At 38.5% G+C, this 16,458-nt stretch overlaps 1 protein-coding gene across 1 annotated transcript in view; it reads right to left on the bottom strand.

Moving 5' to 3' along the window:
* Positions 1-2,526: 2,526 nt before the first annotated feature.
* LOC127004017 (sorting nexin-29-like) overlaps positions 2,527-16,458 on the bottom strand; it is a gene marked incomplete at its 3' end in the record, with an annotated part of 27,734 nt that continues 13,802 nt past the window's right edge. Inside the window, 2 exon segments of the mRNA XM_050871208.1 lie at positions 2,527-2,595; positions 9,482-10,069. Coding sequence (XP_050727165.1) covers positions 2,527-2,595; positions 9,482-10,069 — 657 coding nt within the window.

The raw sequence follows: 16,458 nt of genomic DNA, 5'->3' as shown, positions 1-16,458 counted from the left end.
AGTCTGGATTTAGGCAGTCATCAAGGCTTAAGCTAGGGTTCGCATTGTGTGTTTCATTTAAACGGTCCTTTGACACTCCCACCATTTAAACCTGCACTTCCTTGACTCTCATCACTTCGATATGGTCTGCAGCGCTCGGCAAGAATGTTTACGTGCCAGTTGTAGGTACTTTGAAGCACACAGCTTTCCTGCAAACCTTCGCACCAGGACGTCAATATCATTGCTGCATGCAAGCTGGGGCCCGCCTTATGGGTGCGGTACGCCGCCCAGGCAGAGCTTAGGCCTTAGAGGCATCGCGAGGGCAATTTGAATGACTTGGCGGTGCGCGACAATTTTTTAAAATTTTTTGGAAAAATTCTAATATTTTTTAAAACTCCCCGGATACGGGCGAGGTCGGATACGGTGCACCCGGATAACTGAGGATTTACTGTATATCATTTCTTTCTCATTATTTTTGTTATTTTCTGTTAGAATTGACTGTTACTTTCAAATACAAATGCGCGCAAGACACACTTACGTTATTGCACTATAATAACAATGAAAGTCAAATAAGACACCGTATCGTATACGGAGTCTCTAGGTGGAGTCAGAGCATAATACAGGATCACTCAGCACCAACTAAAACTAAATGTAATAAAGACGCCAACATAGGAGTTGCCGTCAGGACGCCGACGTCGGCGTGTTAACCCTCCATCTCGGACGATACATTTGGTTAGCTTCATGTTGGTGGTTGAACGTAATGCTGGTACTTCAAGAATAGGGAAACTGTGGCTGCTAAACCCCGGTGTGAAGCCTACACCTTGAGAGTAATTAGCGGTTGCGGGAGTCGCCGTAACAAAAATAACGCATTGATTTGTGTTTTATATTATTTATTATTGCTATTTGTTGGTAAAATTACTTTAACTCTGTATAAAATAACATGTAAAATGATTTTTATATAAATAATTTTTTTGAGATATGGGTCACATTAATGGGATTCACATTAATTTCAATGGGGAAATTAATTTTGGTTTACGAGTGTTTTGGTGTGCGAGCAAATTTACGGAACAAATAAACTCGTAAACCAAGGTATGACTGTATTCTGAAATCTGAAAAATACGAAATCCTCAACACTTTCGGTCCCAGGAATTTCGGATAAGGGATTCTCAACCTGTATCTCCATAATAAACAGCATCCAATTTTATCCAGAAATAAGCAGTCAGCATCTTGAAATTAGTAGGCTACCCTCTCATTAATAATTGGTATCGGTATCGCTTTGACTACCTACAAAGAATCAATATATCAATCTTACCGTAGACAATTTTGTGTATCGATACACATCACTGGTTCCTCTGAGTAAGTCTCCATGAAGGCCCCCTTCCAACCCTAAGTACCTCATGGCAGGATTCAAAGACTTGTTGAGGTTCCACAAATTCTGTGGGCATCTCTTTGGCCTCCTCTACATGGAACTGACTCTTATAGAAACAACCCAGTGAGCAAAATCAACTTCTGGGTAGCATGTCACATGCCCATATCACAGGAGTTGACATTCACAGACTATGCAGATAATAGACCTCAATTCAGTTGCACGTTTTTTCCAGCAATATCCCATGATTCTGCGTAGGCACTTACTACCAAAGGCATCAATCTGCCAATCACTATCAGTGTCCACAACTCATAGCACACACAACTTGAATATCCAGATTTTTGTTCTTGTGAGAATCCTTAACACCATACGCTAAGCCAATCCGCAGTGAGACTTTTTGACAAGATCTGTTGCTTTTTTGCACTACTTTTAAATTGAAGGTAAACATAGTTGTAAGTATAATTATTCCTTGACTAGTTGGTCAACCCAATTATTTTACCCTATACTTTTAGTTTAGGTCGTATTCTTCTGTTTCAACCAGGATACATTCTGGACAGGATGTAGGGTTACTTCAACAAAACAGTTAAGAGTCAATGTGCCAGTTTGTATCTATCCTGAATTATTCTTTGGGCATACATTCCAGGCTGGTTAAACCATGGAACTCCATTGGTGTGTCATAGATGGAAGAAAGATAATGAACTGGGTTCCCCAAAAGTGACTTAATCCATGAAGAGAACTAGGGGGCAAGAATCCTCATTCTAGTAACAACCAACTTCAAAGTCATAACTAATCACTGAGGCCTTAACTGAGTTTGCTTCCACCCTTGGCTATCACAGATCATGCCCAATTGAAGCTATAAGCATACTGAACTGAATAGCTCCAAAATATTCAACTGTCATTCATCCAAGGAATATTTATAATACATGAATGGCACAAGTTTGAAATTTCCAGTGTATCTTACCTGTATCAAAATCATGAAATTATAAAATCATACTGAACTTGACTAAATCTTCAAGAAATTAAAAGTTCTCAGTACTCAAAAATATCCTTTAGCCAAAAGCTTGAAAGCAAACTAGTATATAGCAGAAGTAATTGAAAATTTCTGATACTTCATGATATGTCAAGTCTGACAAAAAAATATCCAAGTGGCTTGATTTGCTTACTGGTGGCCCATACTTTACCTCAGCACTGGGTTGTTTCATTGGGAGAACCTCAAAGCTCAGCTTCTCAGCTACATCTGATTGAGAAGACTGAAATAAAATGGAATTACAGTAAGAAGTCTAATTGTCACCTAAATTATAAAATAAAATAAAAAATATGAATCATAAACGAGGTGAAACATAATTCACTAGGATGTTATGAGGATGGAAAATGGTAAATTTTTGAGTCAGTGAGCCAAAGACTTAAGCTGTGTTTACACCAAGTGAATCGATTTGATTCAAATCATGAAGAATCACTTGACTCAAGTCATTTTGAATCAACACTGTTCCCACTGACTGAGTCCAAGTCAACAGGCAGTACCCAGGCTGCCTATGAGGAACATGAATGTAGACTCTCACTGAAATAGCAGTGTTACTCTGGTTGAGGCAAAGTAGGCATAGAACACAAATAAGGGTGCATGAAATCAATGATGCTTACTCCTCTGCGGACTCGCCATGACTCTTGAAAAAATGAGCATGCGCACATCAGTGACTTAAATTGCCATGCCACGGCATAATTCTGAGTAACTCAATTCACCTGGTGTAAATTGTTCCACATGATTTCATATGGAGAATCAAGACGAATCATGAATCATGATGATTTTAATCAAACCAATTCACTTGGTGTAAATGCAGATTAAGGTGTTGGGGTGGCAGGAGAACCATAAGTAAAGGTGATTAATAGGACTAAAGAATATGAGAGGTGGAAGGGTTGGCGTTAGTGTTGCAAAAGTGAATGGATGAACAGAAAAGAATGGGGTCATGGCAACCCCCATAATAATGTTTCTGGAGAAAAAAAAAACAGGGCATAAGATAAAATACAAATATATAGGAAATAGGCATCCTCTACAGGCATGTGGTACTAAAGAATATATTATGCATGTATGATAAGCAAAGAATGTTAGTGACAATCTAAGTAATGATACAGGGTTCCACCATGTCGGTAGAATCAACATAAAATGCATCAAGTAATGTAGTCACAGTGTGGAAATATTCACACCAACAAAACAAACAAATTGAGGATGTATTTGATACTAAATATTTTTTTTTTTTTTCAGTTTTGAAAGCAGTTGGCCCCTAACATGCTTAGATTTGATTTGAAAACGCACAGGCTATCCCACAAACATTATTGATGGACAACTCCTAAGTCTATGGATATAGTGTATATATTTGGATGACTGATATTTTATGATATTTTCATGAACTGGAAATGGATTTTGATAATTTTATGGCTCACTATAACTTTAGATTCATGGAGAGCAATGATTACTTTCCGAGTGTGCAAATTTACAGGAGTCTCTGACACATTACCCCACAAATATCAGGGGACAATTGCATAGTTCAGAAATTAAATGGGAGTTTAATTACCCATGAAAAGAGGAACAGTTAGCAGTGCATCATGGCAAGTAAGAGAGTAAATGCTACTAAGTTTTATTTTTAGAAACTTATCATTACACCAAGCAGCATTACAGGAATAAGCATTTTACAGGTAAAGCATGATTATATATAGCACAAATTTGGTCACTGTGTTCAATGAAGATGAGAACGAACTGAGGTATTTGGTAACAGGATGTGCTAAAGAATATATGAGGGCTAATTTCCTTTTAATGGAAACAGTTTTTGAGTTTTTTACTTCCTTAATACTGATGATTCTGAACTTGTATATATATCTTAATTCTCTAGTCAGATTATAGTTAAAGACAACCATGTTCATTTTATACTACAATTTATTATATAAAGTGGCACTTTGAAAGAACTATGACTTTCTTGCTGTGTTGTCTTACCACATCCTGTGCCATTTTGCTACAGTGTAAAGGTCCAGAGGTATTACTGAAACTGCTGCCACCCCTTTTGGCTAGCATTAAATTTAAGCTAACATAGAAAACACTTCAAGGGTGACAGAGATTCTAGCTGGACTACTGTATTACATGTATATAATGAAACTAGAACGCTTCAATTATCAGAAAATATGTGTAATGTGAGTGTCTGATTGAAACCATTCACCAAACTGATGCATTAGATACCAATGCTGCACACAATCACTATGTAACTGGATAAGGATCATGCTTGAACTTCAAGTTGGGGGTTGACATAATTAATAAATAATGATGACTTTTTGACAACTGACACTCATGCCTACACTCAGTTTTAAACCTCAATGCCATGTGCTTTTCCCATTTCAGAGTTCTCTCCCAGAATGGGGGACCAGAAGACAGTGTCTCTTCACTAGTTTTGGGATACTGTACCACTCCTTACCCTAATTTATAAAGTGTCTCAGAGAAAATGTTAATATATCATCAATATAAATGTTATTCACTTACATCATGCAATATATATCTGATGTTTTAATTTTCTTAAAGAAAACACAATAGTTTAATAAAAGCACGACACATGAGAAAGAAAGAAAAAATCTCACTGTTCTTTAATCACAATGTATCAATCTATGTGAAAATTCAATGCCTTAAAAAGGTACATCCCAAAACATTAGAAATAAATGACATTGCTATGTTCAATAACCAAAACAGTACACCACAAACTAATCCATATTGCAGGAAACATATTTGTCGACAACTGAAAACAGATCCGAATCAAAGCATGAGGTGTTCCATGAGGTTTACCACGTACACTGTCTTTGAAGTGAGGGACATGTTTATATACAAAGAACATGTGAGAAATGAAATAAGGAATACAAAGAACCCTCGGTAAAATAAACCAGTCGGGGGAAGGAGGCGGTGCCAATAAAAAAATTCCTTCACATCAATGGGGTCCGAGCTTTATGAATAAAACGAACTTTGTTCGTTATGTGAGCTGAAAGTTTGCTCTTCCAACCATTTCTGTATATAACAAAGTTTGTTTGTTATACTAGATGAAAGTTCATATCGGAAGTGAGGCACGACGGGAGGCAGAACATTTGCTGAGGCACGGGAGGACGCAAGTGGAGGTGTTTGCAGTCGAGCAGACAAAGCTAGACTGAGTGGTATGCACTGCCTGGTTGGCTTTGTTTCCACCACTGATAACCAACCTGTGTGTACATGTTCGGCCGGCCCACCACCGAATCAAATCCCACACTTACCAAACTTGTTCGCTAAATCCCCGCATATAGCAGACTGGCCCACAAAGTTCATTTAAGCCAAAATTCGTTATACTGAGGTTAAAAAAAAGTGAGGGTTTACTGTACATTGCCAGGTGATAGATTAGCCCGAGGGGAACTCAAAGATTCATATATATGAGTGATTATAGAAATCAAGAGCCAACTAGCTGCAGATATTAAAGTGCCCTAACATGTGGAAAGTGTATTTATGAAGGAATGATAGAAAAGTGCTTGGTGATGAGCAACATAAAATGTCCACTGGACAATGTCTATATAAAAAATACAAAAATAAGTTTAGCTATATGATTATAAAATTTACCTGGAAAAAAATGTTCCTTATCAATACAAAACTATGAATGAGGTAGGAGGATGTGTGAAAAAATTGGATGCACAAAAATCTTGATAAAAAGATTGCTTAGAAAGGGGTAAAAATAAAAGAAGCATCAACTGTAAACATGCCTATGCAAGGATGAAAAGTACCAAAGGAATACCACTATTTAGTGATAACATGATAAAAGACTACTGTGAGAAAAAAGACAGTTGATTAAAGAAATGGCAGAAAATTTGTAAGCAAGTTCTATGATATAAATTTGAAAAAGGAGGAAAAAGGGGTTAGGAGTCAACAGCAAGAAGATCCAAATACTAAATGAGAGACAAAAGTAGAGATAAGCCAATAGAGTAGAGGCAAATACAGAAATGAAGAGGAAATACAGCCAACTTAGTCTTCAGCCAGTCATAACATTGCTATCCTTTCCATTCTCCTGCTACTTTCATGCTTGCCATTTCACTGTACTTGTTTATAGCATGCCTCCCCACTTCTTGAACCTTGACGCATGGAAATTGCTACTCATTGTTATCCTAGTCTGTCCATCTCACTTATCAATGTATACTTCACCCTATCCCTTTTACCAGCAAGCTCTAGAATAGTTTTTCACCCTCCTATAACTTAAACTCTTTTGTAGTACGAACCACCAATACATTCTTAAAGCTAAACTGGCTTTTGTCTCAAAATTTTCTGATGTCCCATTAATAAATTCAGCATCAAGTGGTATTAATCTCCACTACTTTGACCTTGTTCTGCTTCCTTTTCCTGTAAAAAAGTAAACTAGATGTAGAATTAACCTTTCCATTGAATTAAAGACATGAAGGATTGGGGTCAGTTATAACACAACCCTAATGTGAAAGTAATGAAAGCATGGGTGAATGCCATAGCAAATTAGCCATTCTCAAGTCCCATGTCCCAAGATGCAGACATAAGAAGAACATCCAACTTAACCCCTTCGTTACCGGATTTCCGAAATGTTGTACATGCGTACAACATAACTAAAGTTTGGCTGAGGAACCGATGTTGTACATGCGTACAACATCATAAGTTCAGGGTGTATGGAGCCTTACCAAAACTCAGTTTGGCATGCATAGGAAAGCTCTCATATTGTGGCCTATGGCATCCATGCAATGATGTCATGCCATCCTGTATGGCACTATAAAGAGGCACTAATAAGTGCCAACTGCATCCATTTGTTTATTTTGGCTATTTTTACTTTTTTTATGTTTCTATATACATACCTTTATCTGTATCATATAGAATATACTATGTTGGAAAAAAAACCTGCTGTTGGCACCTAAGCCATGGGGCCTTGAGCGGCGGCCTTGCCAGCCCCTCTCACTCTCAGTACTCGTGTAGCCCCCTTGCGTCACACTCGCGTTACTTCCCGAGGTTATCTCAACTATGGTGTCTCCTGCCTGTGATTCAGATGATGGTGTAGGGACAGAGTTTGAGGGCTCGGACGATGAGGGTACACAGATAGACATTACTGTGAGTGATAGTGATGAAGAATACTTGCTGGAAAATGATCCTGATGTGAGCAGCAGTGAGTAGAGCAGGGTTGATGAGTCAGACATGGCTGCATGTAATCTTGAATGACAAACACCCCTATTTTCAAATTACACGGATAGAAAATTTTGGTTTGGCGGGTGGGGGTTAGCGCGGGAACGGGGGCGAGTCCCGGTAACGAAGGGGTTAAAAGTAAGCAATCTTCTGCATGTTTACCAAGAGAATAAGCTGGACATATTGTGGCAGGCACTCAGCATTCAGTCACATTCCATTCCTATTTTATGGCAGAAAGACCCATGATGCAGTTAATCATTACATAAATTGTCTAGTGGTAAGAAAGCAAAGCATAGAAAAGTTAATTTCATGACCTTAAAAAAGAAATCTAAATGTCTGAAATAAAAATACCCATTACATACCAATAAAAGTTTGTTTCTCTAAGATGTAATAATGTGGCAGTATTCAGGTATGTATTCATTGCTCTTTGCAGAACTTTCTGATGGACCTATGCAAGAATGAGTTAGAATGACTGTACACTTACACTAATGACAATCCATTGCCCTTGAACTGAAAGTTGGGTCTCCACTTTTTACAAAAACCCTGCATCCAAAAGAGGGGATGATCTCCTTGCCATTCCTTTTGTTTTGGGGGCAGTTAGAGTGGTGGAGATATAGCTCCAGGCCTTAGAACCAAGCCCAGGGCAAAGCTTCATAAGGTTCAGTGTGTGGGCACCTGAAACATCTTGAGCCTCTCGAAGAATCACCGACTGCCTCACTTATCAAATGAGCTCAGAAGCCTGAGGGTAAATACAGTGGGCCTCTGAGGTCTGGCAGTGACAAGATCACTAATGGGGAGCACACCTACTGTTGGTGTAGCATGAGCAATGGTATCCATTTTAGGGGGGGTAGCTATTGGCCTCTCCATCCAACTGCAGACATTTGTTCTTAAGGTTACTCCACTTGTAAGGTTGAAGTGAACATTGTGCTACATGTCTCTTATTGCAATGTACTTGAATGTGTGAAAATGAAAATGTTCTAAACAAAATTCTACTCCATATCAGACTACTTCTTTCATTAGGACACACTCATTGTCTTGGGCAACTTTTATGCTACTACTGACACTGAAAGGCCTGGCTGTGAAATACATGTTGGTCCCCAATGTCTCTAATCAGGTACACCAACAACTTTGCCTGACCCAGAAATTTGAAAACTGCAGGTTTTGGATATCAGCAGCTAGAGTTGCACATTGGACATGGTTTAGTAATGCTGGAGGGGTAGCTAAGAGATTGATCATCATTAGTACTTGTTGGAAAATCTTTCTGAACTGCAGGGTTTTTAAGAGCACAGAATGCTTTACAACTGGCAGTGTGCATAGGACTAGAGCTTTCCTGAGAAGACACAGAAATATATGTCAGGAGTTTTGCAGAGGAAGTTGAAGGCCACTTCAATGCAAATCATCTCCAACTTGTTTACTGACCCCAGAAGAAGGTCCACTCCAAGCCTCCCTCTGAGAACCCTCACCACCACCCTATGACACTGTCACCAAGAGTCCTTCCCAGTAAGTTTCCATTCAGGCACCTTTCCCATACCAAATACCTCCTGGCAGGATCCATCAACTTGATCTAGCCAGAAGCTTTATGGGTGCTTCCTTGGTCTCCTTCACCATAGATTGTCTTTTACAGAAACAACACAGTGAGTGTAAAATAAGAGGTATTTGTTATAGTCATGTCATGCAAAAAATTAACAAACAGCAGTAGATCAGACAACTCATGGACATCTGTGACAAACTTGTCAAATTAGATGGAATGAAATGGAGAAAAGATAAAAACATTCAACAAAGTCGAACTGAAATAGATAAACAACATAAACAATAGTGAAAAATGTTGAGCAAGAAATATAGCATGCACTGAAATGGATTATGGATGACATGATTATGATAAAAATGGTGATGACAATGATGATCTAATAATACTCCCAGTACATATCAATGAATCTGAATTTATAACTGCCACCTACCTCATTTGAAACTTCTTCACTTGGAGTGGAGGCAGAAGGTGACAGATCTAGGTCAGGGACCACCAGGCCTGGCACAGAAGGGAATCCACCCAGGCCCTCTAAATCGGAAAACAATCTATTGTACTCAGGAGCAGCTTCAATTGTGCTATGGGACATTGAGTCTACACTCCATTCCCTTAGAAACACTCTGCTATTGTCAATGCTTGAGACAGAATCTTGAAGTTGATCTGTCTGGCTGTCAGGAGGAGCACTTTCTTGTCTCTTTTGACTAGATTGTTCACTATTTTGTTTACTGACAGGTGTCTCTTGTTCACTTTCTTTATTACTGCAAACTTCTTTAGATTTATCTTCTAGCAATCTTTGTTTTGTCTTGTCAGGTTCCTTGTCTTTTTGCAGTCCTTTTTCTACTTCATTCTTTTGTATATATTCACTAATGAAGCTAGTTTCTGGTGTGCCCCCCATGATCAGGTCAAACATTTGGTCACTGATTGGAGTTGAAGCTACAGGAATATCCAACCCAGGTGTTTGGTCATCATATACTGTGCTTGCTACATCTGTTGCTGCCAGAACTGGGTCTGAGACCATGCCCTAGAAAATGAAAAAAAACAATGATAATGATTACAAAACCATCTCATAATTTTGTAATTATAATCCTACTATCTATTACATCTGAAATAGCCTTTTCATTCACAAAACAGCTACATACCAGTTATCCTTAACCCTCTCGCGCACGATGACGCATTTCGCGTCATCAAAGGGTAAAAGGTCCTGGCGCACGATGACGCAAAACGCATCATAAAAGTTATAAGAAAATTGATTAAAAATTAAGTTTTCGGTGAAAGTGCATCAAATTTGGGAGCGTCATTTGTTGGGATAAGTTTCTTAATGGTAACAAATGGCAACTTTTCTAAGGAGCATAGATGAGGAGCTTTGAGCAATTTTTTGTTGTTAGCCTACTTTGATGGGAGAGGAAAAAAATAGTTTTCTCGGTGTAACTCGGGAACTAATAGGCGTATGAGAAATTTGAGGATACCATAAGAATCCTTACTAAATTCTGCTTTGAAACATATTCAGCTAAAAAAGTTGGCCCACAAAATTTCAAGCTAGTGAGTGGGGAAGAGTTGGTACTTCAGATTTATTGTCTACAATACTCTATACGGAGACTTGAAACAAGTTTGTATTGTTTATATATATATATATATATATATATATATATATAACATATATATATAATATATATATATATATATATATATATATATATATATATATATATATATATATATCTATATATATATATATATATATATATATATATATATATATATATATATACAGGTAACTCTCGATTTACTGTGAGTGTTGTGTTCTTGAAGAGGTCGTAATTCAAAAACAATGTAAATCAAACAAGAGGTAGGTTTCTGTCGAAAATAAATACCGTAATTTTACAGTATAGCGCGCATTTTTCACATAAAATTGCCTGAAAGTTTAGCCCTGCGTGTTATACGCTGAATGTACAAATTTTTAATGATTTTTTTCTTCTTTGGGATGTTTTTAAGGGTCTGTTTTTCGTCTTATCCAATAACAACGGCAAACTTACCTTTATTTTTGTTTATAATCCTTCATAGTCCGTAGCTGTCCTATAACATGTTACCATAGAATACAGGGCGATCTAATAACTACTATACAAAGACTAAATCGGTGGAAGATCGTCCATGCCTTGCTGTTATCCCGCTTCCGTCACGCCATTTGTATGATCTTGATCTTGATGTCACCGGTGGCTTAAGATTGTATGACTAAGGAGCAGTACAAGCTACATAAAATATCATATTGGAAAAAAATGTCTATGTGTTCATTATTAATTATTAATATTAGTGAGAATAATGGGGTGAATATGATATCAGAAACTGTACATCATGAGTCTTGTACGAGGAGTCATTTCACGCAATCCCAGCCTGGCCGCCATTTGCATTGTTTACAAACTACACAACCACACCCACACAACAAACAGCTGCATGCCGCGTGTCACCAGAACCGAGATATCCACTTGGGCACTCATTCTCAGCCTCTCTCGTGTGAGGAAGAAATGAGGGACACCATGAGGGGTTGGCTAGTATTGGTACCGGTACCGAACAGTCTGGTACCGTACCGTACTGCTGGTACCATTAGTACTGGTACTGGTACCAGTACCTGCCCACCCCTATTGTTGAGTAGCGTGGCAGCGAGGGTACTGTATTGTTGTTCAAGTAGCTGGGAAGAACTGAACTCAGCTGTGTGGCCGTGAGTCCAGTTGTGAGACATCTGGTGGCCACTCCATAAAATATCGCGTATAAGTGAAAAAAAACGCCTAAATTAAACATTTATTTGGATTTTGGACCCCGCGTTATTTCAAAAACGCGTAAACCAAACTCGCGTAAATCGAGAGTTACCTGTATAATATAATATATATATAGTATAATATATATATAATATAATATAATATATATATAATATAATATAATATAATATATATATAATATAATATATATATAATATAATATATATATATAATATAATATATATATATATATATATATATATATATATATATATATATATATATATATATATATATATATATATATATATATATATATATATATATATATATATATATATATATATATATATATATATATATATATATATATATATATATATATATGGTGGTGGCTGAAACAATAGCAAGACGGCCTAATGCTCAGGAGGACGCGAGTTCAATCCCGACCGATGCCACCAAGCTGGGATTTTTCAGCCACGAGTGGCTTAAACTACCCACGTGCTGTCCAGAAGACCACCTATCAACCCGGACTCTAGATTCTAGGATTAAAGATGAGCTCTGGGAGGCAGCATGAGCCAATGCAAGATATAAACACTTCCAGAACGGGCGGACCGACCATCAGGACCCACCGGGAAGAAGCCTTGGACCGACCATCAGGATCCACCGGGAAGAAGCCTACCGGCGCAATAGGCCACAACGTAAAAAAAATTAATAAATAAATAAATAGAAAAAAAAATATATATATATATATATATATATATATATATATATATATATATATATATATATATATATATATATATCTATATATATATATATATATATATATATATATATATATATATATATATATATATATATATATATATATATATATATATATATATATATATATATATATATATATATATATATATATATATATATATATATATATATATATATATATATATATATATATATTTATATTAATTTGTGCATGTTCTAGTACGTCTTTATGAAGCCACTGATACCAGATTTATTGGGGTACGATATATCTGTGAGGGTAAAATACGTCCGGGAATGTAGAGTATCGGGGTGGCAAAAAAAGGCCGGTCGGGCCTAAGAAATCTATGATGAGCAGAACAGAAACTTATTGGAAACTTACGCGAGAGGGTTAATAAATACCATAGCAAAATTGTAAGTTTTCACAGACATTTGCCTTTCCATCACATTCTTGTGTCTCCCTTTTTTTCTTCCTATTTTTACAACTAAAGAGGCAGCCAAGGCAAAATAAAACCTAAAAAAATGCAACAATCTACACCCAATCCCCTGCTATAGCCCCTTCTGCCATTGCAATTCACGGCTATCATGCACACCCTAAAAGCTGCCATTTTCATGCCCTCCTGCTATCACACACCTGAAACGCCCCCTCACGAACAATAAACCTGGGTGCATCGGTGGATTTGAATCACCTGGGCCTGGATTCACAGATACTCACTAACTACACACTAACATAACTACACACTATTGATTTAGCAACCGACGTTAACTTCAGATTTACGAAGCAAACCTTACATTGTAATTAGAGGCAGCTAGGCCGCTGATTGGTTGTTGACATCATCGGCCTTGCACCGAATCACAAGCATGTTTACAGAACCATCAGCTAATCGTAAGGCAGCCGCCTCCAGCTGCCGATTCAAAACAACCTGTTCTCTTTTCCCATTTTCTTCCTTTTTCCATCATAATAAGACACAATGGCTATATATGAAAAAATGAGGGCGAGGACAGTGAGGCCACAAACATTTACACATTCACTCTCACTTACTGGGTGGGTCAGGGCATTAAATAACACAACTAACCATCACATCAGACAATTAAGATCACCAGGAGAGTGGCAATAGTAGCTTAAACATGAGATATATAGGGAAAAACAGAGCCTACATTACCCCTTTCTTGGACATGAGTGTTAAATTATTGCAGTCCATATTTAATTTGTGATTTACGTGTATGTAAAACTATATAACAATGCTTAGAAATGCCTTAGAAATCTTTTTTCTTTTATTCAATCAAGATAGTAGAACGAAACCCTATTTTCCCTATTTGATTATAGTCCCGTCAATCGCGGATTCGCGGATCACGGGAATCTCGCGGAACCAAATACCCGTGAACGGTGGGGGGCTTCTGTGTGTGTGTGTGTGTGTGTGTGTGTGTATATATATATATATATATATATATATATATATATATATATATATATATATCTATATATATATATATATATTATATATATATACAATAAACCCTCTGTTATCCGGGTTAATAGAGCCATGGGGGCACCTGGATATGGGAAAAACCCGGATATGGTGAAGGTTAAGTCTACGGACCCAAAAACCCAACTTTCGCCTACCGCATTTAATATATCATCAGCACAAATGAAGCTACTTAACCCGGCAGCTTTGGCGGACCCCGTTTGGGGCTCCCGCGAGTCGGTCCGCTGAAACGGTGGACCACATTTGGGGCTCGGCTCAAAACCCCTAATTCGAGCTAATTGTAGGTGGTGGTGGCATAGAACAACCCATCATGCATGCCCTGGGTCATTGTGGTGGGTGAGTGATCTTGAGGCGGGCTTATTTGTCATAGGTGGTGCTGTAAGGTCATGGCAGACTGAATTAACTATCCATACAGTAATCACTTGTCAAATAAATTCTCTAAAGTAGACAACAAGTGACTCTCGGCTAGATGCCACGCGTCACGAGACTTTATTTTGTGACAAACACCATCCAAAAAGAATGGAGTTTGAGTAAAAGTAACGGCTTCACACATGGTTATGAGAGGAGTACTCTGGTATACGTTCCATGCTCTTTTCTTAGTCTCAAAATGCAGTGTAATGTTGACATTTCTCGGCCACTGATCGACTTTCCCATAGCCGAAGCCCACGGGTTAAGATCACGGCCGTAAGCCCACGACAGCCTTCCACGCCCGCGCATACATACATATGTAAAACAAGTGCAGGGACGATATGTTATAGCCATAAAAAGAGAAAAATATGTAACGAGTTACATTTCAGCCGTGCCGCCACTACCCCGCCCCGCTCGCCCTGAGAATATATATATCCTTATTATCTCACCCTGTGCACACGTGGATATATGAAATGAATGCAGGAAGGATGCATTATAGCCGTAAAAACGAAAAAATGTTACGAGTTACGTCAAACAGCCCGCCTTGCCCCGCCGCCCCGAGAATGTTTTACCTTGTTTTCTGCAATATTACATTATCTACACTAACACCAGTGTAGGCAAGCCTTTCCCCATCCACAGTGAATGCATGGGCGTTGTGGCGTCTCTTGCAAACGATAATTAGTGACTTAACGTAAAAAAAATTGTCGGGGCATTGCGGGGTTCTGGTCAGCACCCACCATGACCCCAAGGACGCAGGTGTTAAGATTCGCTCCTAACGGGGTGATTAACGCTTGTACACCTGACCTACATATATATATATATATATATATATATATATATATATATATATATATATATATATATATATATATATATATATATATACAGTAGAGCCCCACTTAGCGCGAGATCAATTAGCGCGAACCACAATTAGCGCGAGCCACCATCTACCAAGAAAAAAATTAATTAGCATGAAAGCCTCAGTTAGCGCGAGCAGCCACCACGACTGAATTTTGAAAATTGCGCCAAGCCGCCATGATGCGCGGCAAAAGCCGCCATGATGTGCAACACAAGCCTCCATGATGCGCAGCACAAGCCGCCATGATGCGCGGCAAAAGCCGCCATGATGTGCAACACAAACCGCCATGATGCGCGGCACAAGCCGCCATGATGCGCGGCACAAGCCGCCATAATGCGCGGCACAAGCCGCCATGATGCACGGCACAAGCCGCCATGATGCGCGGCAGAAGCCGCCATGATGCGCAGCACAAGCCGCCATGATGCGCAGCACAAGCCGCCATGATGCGCAGCACAAGCCGCGAGAGCCCTTACTTTAGCAGACGACGCCATGTTGATACAGGGCAAGTGCTTTGTTTACGTTGTGGATGTGGATACGGGCAACTGACCTTGGCCCCGGTTGTCCAAGTGTGATACTGCCTTAACCCTATTCGTTCCGACCCGGGCCACATTTGCCCCCCCCTGAGGATTTTTGTCAAAACGATCATTTTTTTTTTATTACCAAGTTTAAAAGAAAAACAGACCTACTGATAAACGTAGAAAATACCGTAGATTAAGATGCGATATCAAAAATAACCATAGGAGCCTCCGTTATCTTGCTAAACACGAATATTTAGAAACACCGACGCGAATCATTTTGAAGCCGGCGATACGCTGTGAAAAAACCAACGTTCAAGCGCCTCCGGATGACGATATTATTACTGTTATAAGTATTAATATACCTGTATTGTATAGTGCTATACTGCATGTTCTGCATCTTTATGTTAACAAAGCTTTAGCTGATACACTAAACAGACCAACAAACAAGCTAGCTGTAATAAAACATAATAAACGCACAGCCCGCTGTGTCTGAGAGTTATTCAACGCAGTTGGCGACACGAGCTTGTGATTGCGGGCGATGACGAATTATGGCACATACAATACTTATTTTGACACTACCATAAGGTGATAACTGTGTCTCGTACATATGTTAATTTCTT

Source organism: Eriocheir sinensis, chromosome 3 (genome assembly GCF_024679095.1).
Source record: "Eriocheir sinensis breed Jianghai 21 chromosome 3, ASM2467909v1, whole genome shotgun sequence".
Lineage (NCBI taxonomy): Eukaryota > Metazoa > Arthropoda > Malacostraca > Decapoda > Varunidae > Eriocheir > Eriocheir sinensis.
Note: the sequence above shows the minus strand (reverse complement) of the source record. Positions and strands in the feature narration are given on the sequence as shown.